At 32.7% G+C, this 7,985-nt stretch overlaps 2 protein-coding genes across 2 annotated transcripts in view; one reads left to right on the top strand and one right to left on the bottom strand.

Annotated features, from left to right (window-relative positions):
* LOC107629650 (ubiquitin carboxyl-terminal hydrolase 24) lies at positions 1,144-5,558 on the top strand. The gene is made up of 7 exons (XM_016332488.2): positions 1,144-1,608; positions 2,481-3,134; positions 3,345-3,532; positions 3,994-4,241; positions 4,466-4,611; positions 4,796-4,972; positions 5,054-5,558. The coding sequence occupies exons 1-7, from the start codon at positions 1,594-1,596 to the stop codon at positions 5,240-5,242; spliced, it is 1,617 nt and encodes a 538-aa protein (XP_016187974.1). The 5' UTR covers positions 1,144-1,593; the 3' UTR covers positions 5,243-5,558.
* LOC107629649 (protein JINGUBANG) overlaps positions 7,407-7,985 on the bottom strand; it is a 2,437-nt gene continuing 1,858 nt past the window's right edge. Inside the window, exon 2 of the mRNA XM_016332486.2 lies at positions 7,407-7,985. This exon is cut by the window's right edge and continues 38 nt beyond it. Within this exon, the coding sequence (XP_016187972.1) occupies positions 7,750-7,985 (236 nt within the window). The 3' untranslated portion in view covers positions 7,407-7,749.

Below are 7,985 nucleotides of genomic sequence, written 5' to 3'. Positions count from 1 at the left end.
TTTTTTTATGTAAATAATCTTTTAAAAAAAATCTAATAGTTAATCTATTACCTTTTTTGTTTTAGTTCAAATTAAATATTTTTTTATTATTTTTGAAAAGAAAATCTTTTGAGGAATTTAATAATATGTGATGAGGAACACCGAATAAATTATACAGAAACCAATTAAAACACAACATAAAAACATCTTTAAAAAAAGACGTTTTACGCGTCTTTATCTGAGTGGCCTCCTTATTTTATATGATTAAAAAGGGCATCGAATATTGATATTTACATTTTTAACAACATATTCTTTATGTGGAGCACACAAGCTTCAAAATATTGCGACTATTCACTTAACAATTAACATTGGTCTTGCAAGCTTTAAGCTTTACAGACACGATACTAATGGAATTGGAAACCATCTCTTTTGAAATTTGATAGTAAACCTTATATCTCTATAATATAAATAAGATATAAGATAAAATTTATTATATTTGTCATTATCTTTTGTTATAATCTTTCATTATTATAACGATAATTAAGGTAGTTTAAATAACAGTTTTTAGTATTTAAATTAAATTTTATCCTTATCTTCAATTTAAAAAACAAACACATTTATTTGTTTCCATTATTATCCCACTTTCCCAAATAAAATTATATAAGATAAAATTTAAAATTTATTATATCTTTTGTTATAATCTTTCATCTTTCATCTTTCATTATTATAACGATAATTAAGGTAGTTTAAATAACAGTTTTTAGTATTTAAATTAAATTTTATCCTTATCTTCAATTTAAAAAACAAACACATTTATTTGTTTCCATTATTATCCCACTTTCCCAAATAAAGCCGCCAACTCTCTCTCTCAGTCTCTCTCCCTTTTCATTATTTTTAATTATTTTATTTTTACCTAACAAAATTTGTCAACACATTAAAATTTTGAACAGATCTTTCTTTAATTTGTTTTTCCTAAAAGACATTCAAACATGCATTAGTTTATTGGGTTAAATTCCCCAAACAATCTTCACAAATCAAAACTAAAGCCAAGTATAGATATTATCTCTAATTTATAAAATCCAAATTAGATTTAAAAGAAAGAAATCGAAAGAAAAATAAGGCCCAAAATTTTAAAATATATACATTTTTTAATTTGATTTGAGCCAAGTTGCTCACCATCGCAAGCACAAGTTCAAGAGAGGCAGAGGCAGTGCTTATTCTTTTCACAATCGCAATTCACAACCCTAACCCTAAAAACTAAAAAATCCATCTCATCTGAATCAGAATCAAAATCAAATTCAAAAGATAAATAAGATCAGATCTTTCTATCTCCCTTATCTTATGCTTGTCGATGCACCGTCGTGGAACTACAAAAGCTGATTTGGGGAGGAGGGTTCCGTTATTAAATGCTCTCTCTCTTCTCTTTCTGTTTTTTCTTTCCCTTGTTAATGTCTTCAGTCACCGCCACTGCTCCTTCAGGGTCTACAAAAACCCTACTTTTTGATCTTCATCACACTTTCTTCATACCTACGCTCCCCTCCCTCTTTTCTTATACTTCTAATTTTCCATCCACCTTCAGCTTTTTAGGTCTGCAACTTCCGTCGCGTGATCAACATGAGTGATTCTAAGGTTTGTTTTCTTCTTTTAATCCTAAAGTTCAGGGTTTTGTGGGTCGTTGTTTGTGCTGGTGTTTTACTCAAATTTTTTTTCCAAGAACTGAACTCAAACACTTGTAATTTGCTTTTTTCCAGTTTTTATTAATGAAATTTCTCTACTTTTACGTCTTCTTTTCTTTTACGTTCATGTTTTTTCCTTCATCTTCTTTTTTAATTTCCTATTTGTTTCAATTTCTGCCATTTACTTCGCCACCGGCACCTTGCATTTATATGTTTATTTGTTACTTTTATTCCTTTTAATCTTATTTGACGTTACAATTGCGACATTGAGATACCCACGTTTTCTTTTAAACATAAACAAATAGATGAGCAAGTCTTGTGTGTTAACAAGGATTGGCAATTATTTTGTATGGTGTTATAAATTAATTCAACTATGCCAAAAGGATTGTTTTTTCGAACAATTGTTGGAGGGGGTTTGATTTTTATTCATTTTTAAATAAAGTGGAATGTTAAAGGGCTATTATAAAGAATGTTGTTGGATTACTAGACTAAAGGAATTGAGTTTATGATTAAGTGATGGCCAAAAAAATAAATTTTAATGACCTTCTAGCATTCTTCTTAAATAAATTGGGTACTATTGCTATTCAATGATTGTGATGAATATATAAATAAATAGATAATCATTGATGTATCAGTATTAGAAATCTTGTTCAGTTAGAGAATACTAGGATTAGGAACAATTTCATGTTTTAAGTTCCTTTTGTTCTTATCTTGCTGCATTGTCGGTTGTTGGGAGTCTTCTGCTTTTCGTTTTACTTTGTTCAAAGTGGCCTAAGTTTAAGTTGTTAATTTTGTTTCTTGAATTGTGCTTTCTTTACTTTGCAGGTATTTCTATTTGGGTCTTTTACAGAAGATGAAACCAGATCATTGTTGCAGAAGCAGTCTTCTACTCCGGTTAAAGATGAAAAGCCTGTAGAGAAGAGCCCGCTGCAATTTGGTTCTCTGAATGCTGTTAGTGCCAAATCAAGTGACCCCAGAAATTCATCAAAAGCACCAACCAGTTCTAATGTCTCCCATTCTCATAAGTGCAATGGAGTGACAATTGTCGGTATTAGTTTACCTGGATCATCAGGTTCTATCAAGGAGAATGGCAGCAGTACCAATTACCCTATTGTCTGTTCGATACTCGGCAGTGCAAACATAGTTAAGGCGGATAGTGTGTCTTCTGTGCCATTGCTTGATGAGGATGGACCCACGAACAAGATTGCAAATTTGAGCCTGGATGCTTCTGAGGCTGGAAGCCTGAATAATGTGTGGAAAAATGATGGTGGCCATAATGATTCTGTATCAAAATTATTTAATCAAGATTCCAAAAAGACACCTAACGGGCATATTGTGTCACGAGTTAAAGATTTACTGCCTCGGGGCCTAATAAATTCTGGAAATCTATGCTTTCTCAATGCAACTGTGCAGGCTCTCTTGTCCTGTTCTCCTTTTGTTCAACTTCTGCAAGACTTAAGAACTCGCAACATTCAGAAGGTTTGTTTGCTTGTTTTTCGCTACCTCATACTTCCATTGTAGTGATAATAGCATAACTAAAGCTGCGTGGCATTAGAATAAAAAAGATGCTGTTTGGTGTATAAATTCATTTACTGATGTTATGCCATTGCACTAAGATTATCCTTGAACTAAGATAAAAATATTGTTGAGCTAATATAATTGCATGCTTACTACTATTCTAACTTGTAGGTTGGCTATCCCACATTGACGGCATTCACTGAATTTCTATCTCAATTTGATGTGCCAAGCTCAACCAAATTAAAGAAGAAAGATACAGATGCTTTGGAGACTGGAAGGCCATTCTGCCCAACTATGTTTGTAGATGTTCTAAAAAAGTTTTCTCCGGATTTGCCAAATGTCATGTCAGGAAGACCAAGGTTGGTGAGAATTCAAATATGCTTTTTATTCTTTTTGTTTATGTTACTACCCTCTCCCTAAAGAAAAAGCCAAATTGAATCCTTCATAATCACTTCTTTAATCTTTCGTTGAAGTGAATTCTTTTCTAACAATCAATCATCTACTTGTATAGAATCAAACTATCAAAGTATCAAACCGTTTAAAACTGTAAACCCTATGCCAAAAGTACAGTTTCTCTCCTTGAAAATTTTGAGAAACTGTTACGGTTTATAATCTCTTGACATTTAAAGGGACTTGTTTTCTAATTTATTTTTCCTAAAAAGGTGCATCAGCTAGATAACTGATGGATATACAATCTTTGGAAGTTTTGTTCCTCCTCTCAATCATCATCCACTTCCTCATTCCTACTTACGCTATCATAATTGATTTTGTAATATACACTTGCAAATTTATGATATACTTGGTGATTACGTCTCTTCAGGCAGGAAGATGCTCAGGAATTTTTGAGCTTTGTAATGGATCAAATGCATGGTGAATTGTTGAAGCTTGAGGGACAGTCTTCAAGTCTTAATGGTAGCAAATCATCTCTAGTTTCTTCTGCTGAAGATGATGAATGGGAAACCGTTGGGCCGAAGAATAAATCTGCTGTAACAAGGACTCAGAGCTTTGTTCCATCAGAATTGAGTGGAATTTTCGGAGGACAACTCAGAAGTTTGGTGAGAGCTAAAGGTAAAGGGGAAAAAAACTGTCTTGACCATTGAGCTTATGTGGAACTTCATTTGGTCTTTCTTTTTTTCATCATGCTTAATAGTGCATTGTTGACATTTTGAACTGTCACTTTCTCTTGTTCCTTCTGCCACAATCCTCTCCAAATTTTTTAGAATGTTAATTAATGCCATTACTAGTTGAAAGATGATTCAGCTATAACCGTCATTTATCTGTCTGTTGTTCAGGGAATAGAGCTTCAGCCACTGTTCAACCATATCTCTTGCTCCAGCTTGACATTTATCCTGATGCTGTCCACACAATTGAGGATGCACTTCACCTGTTTTCTGCTCCAGAAACTGTTGAAGGCTACCGAACTACACTCACTGGAAAGGTATTCAACCTTTATGTCTTAATAATTATGCCTTTAGTACTTTAAAGAAGAAAGCATGGCATGGTATTTGGATTGGGAAGATATTAAATGCTTTAATTTTTAAATTATAATGCTTTCTATTTTAGTTTCATCACAATTTATGGCGCATGTTAACAAAATCCTAACAATTTTAAATTTCTTTCAGCCTGGCGTTGTGACTGCAAGAAAATCTGTACACATTCAGACACTTCCCAAGATATTGATATTGCACCTGGTGCGTTTCGGTTATGGAAGCCAAGGAAGCACTAAGCTACTTAAGCCTGTTCACTTCCCTCTAGAGCTGGTATTGGGTCGAGACTTGCTTGTTTCGCCATCTACTGAGGTATATTTAACTATCCCAGTCCCTTTGTTTTGAGCATAAATTAGTTAATCGCCTTTGAAGATAACATATGGTTGTGCGCAGGGTCGAAGATATGAATTAGTTGCCACGATTACTCACCATGGAAGGGAGCCTTCAAAGGGGCACTACACTGCCGATGCCCTATACCCTAATGGTCAGTGGCTAAGATTTGATGATGCATCTGTTATTGCCATTGGAGCAAACAAGGTGCTGCATGATCAGGCATATGTCCTTTTCTACAAGCAGTTGTGAACCATGTACACACATTGTGAAGGAGAACATGGGATGAGAACAATGATTGCTGTTCTATTTGTGACTAATGTATTGCATGGAGAAGATTTGAGAGTGATTTTATTTTTGAGCTGGTTGGTTGGTGTCATCAGGGGTCAGATTGCTTCTATGCTGCCATGAATGAAGATTAATTGTTGTAATATTCTTTTTTTTTTTCTTATTCTTACTAGAAAGTTTTGTAGTCCTAGTTTAGGACATGGGCACATGTATTTATAAATACTATATATTGTAGTCTTGTAAGAAATTCTGCTTATTTTTATACAGTTTCATTTCATTTTGCTTTTGTGTTGAATAAAACGTTATATTAACATTGAATGCTTCACTATGAGACCCTTGATATCTGTCAATGTATTAGTTGAAACCAAAACCTAATGTTCAAATGCTTAAGAGCATGGAAGCCAATTAAAATTGTTCAATCACGTCAAGGTTGCATGAACCACATTTTTAGCAATTATCAATAATAATGATAATATATGTTATTATATTGATATGCTTTCTGAAGCGACCCTTCTTCCTTGCTTCTATGTTTGGTATTCTTCCACTTTGAAATTCTTGTGAATTTTCATTCTTAAATGTGTTTTCTTTTCAACCACTTGACAAGAAAATTTTATCATATTTTAACTGGAAAAAGTGCAGTATAACAAAGACTAGTCCAACTAACATTTAAAAAATGTTACTTTTTTCGAATACCTTAACTGTTACTTTCAAATTTGGCCACACCACAATTAGTCAATTACTCTCGACGCTTTTTCCTTTAATATATATTTTTATTTTCTTATTGTTAACTTGTTGCTTCAAATGATCACTGGATTTCTATAACATGTCTCTCAGACAAGTATGAATTTTTTTCTTCTCCTCTCAAAAAGAAAAAGGGTTGGTACAAATAGTAGGGTAGCATCTTTTTAATATATATCTTAATCTTAAGAATAACAAAGGTGGTAGGAGAAAAACACAGCTCCTCATTTATGTAGTTTACATTTATGGAATATTCTGCTTCTTAATGTGGTCCAATGCAGCATAGAAAATATTGCTTAAGGTTGCTGTATAGTGAATGGTGGCTTTATATAGAATTTAAAGCAATAACTTCCTTTATTTTAAGGCTTTCTGTGGTCCATGGAAAAACCAACATACATGGCTGCTTTCAGTTTCTTTTTACCAAATGGACGGTGGAAGAAGGAAAAGAATAGAAAAAAAAAAAGTCATTCTAGAATTTAGATTTTAGACACAATGGATTGAAGTCCGTAACTTCTGCAGAAGCAACCTTGCTAGAGTTGTTTTATTTCTAGGAACATCCGAACATGTTATAGTAATATAAGACCATTTCAAAAAGAAAACATGTTTGACTAATTTATTTCTTTACTTTTCAAATGAAGCTGGTTTGCAACTACCATTAGTTTTAAATTTCTTCTTTGTTTTCACCCTTTAATTCGTGAGTTTATGATTTTGCGAGTTGAGTTTCACTCGAGTTCTACGAGTTTAGTTAAATTCTTGAGTTTATGAAAGATTATTACAAATTTTACAATGATTTCTAAGATCAAGCAGTTACTTGTAAAACTGCTGATAATAGCAACCAAAATTTGAAGAAGCTCTTGAAGCTTGAAATATGAGTGAAGAACCTTAAAGAAGCAAGAAAGAGTTGGAACCTTATTGTCTTGTTCTGATCTTATTTGGCTCCAATCTTTTCTAAAATGCTAATAGTCATGTAGTTGACATTTGTCTTTTGTCTACGCTGACAGAATAATAGAGATCTGATTGATTGAGTATTCTGATCTACATATCAGTGACTAAATAATATGTCAGAAAGAACAACATATTGTGAACATAGGAAAAGATTCCTTGACTTATAATGCAACAGAAATGTTTTGTCCTGAGAATCTCCCATACTTTCTCTTTGTTCCTTCATAGTTTTTTGGTTAGTTGTTTGTATTATCTGAAATACACTAATCTTTTTATTGCACCTAAGCTTAGCAATTATGCAGTTATTTTCTTATTGTTAATTATTGTACCAACCTAGCACTTTTTATTTAAAAAATAAAAGTTCCATCAGCATTAAGCTACAAATGGTTGCATAAAATAATAAATAAGGTATAAATGGAATTATGGAAACATAATCATGCAACCAACAAAAAGAACATAATTTATAATTCTCCGATTCATTGAATCCCTTGAAGGCATAGTTACAGTTGTTTTGTACAAATATAAAAATAAAATTCAGAAAAAGAACAAGAAAAATTGTATAATAACACCATTTTCTCTATGTCACCCTAGTGAACAATAGATCAAGCCCCCTAAAAACCTCACCTTAAATTATACAATCAACTTCAGTAAAAAAAAATGAAATGAACTCCAAATCCAAATCCAAAACAAAAGAAAACAAAACCACAACAAATCAAAAATGAAAGCACAGCAGACACTGTTAACAAAAAATAAGGGATCCTGTGCTTCATTTCTGAGCCTTCAAAATGTTCTTAACATGAAACAATAGACTTGTTATTATCCTTCTCTATTTCTTCAATATCATTGTTGTTACTATACTTAGGAACCCACCAAACTCTCACACTTCTATCAAGGCTTCCACTATAGAGCAAAAATCCTCCACCAATTCTATTAGAACATGAAGCTTGCAAACACTTCACTGGACCTTCATGGCCACTAATCACACCAACTTTACAAAGCTTACCAAAAGCTTCTCTTTTCCAAATGC

Source organism: Arachis ipaensis, chromosome B03, assembly GCF_000816755.2.
Source record: "Arachis ipaensis cultivar K30076 chromosome B03, Araip1.1, whole genome shotgun sequence".
Taxonomy (NCBI): Eukaryota; Viridiplantae; Streptophyta; class Magnoliopsida; order Fabales; family Fabaceae; genus Arachis; species Arachis ipaensis.
This window is presented reverse-complemented; position numbering and strand designations above follow the sequence as displayed.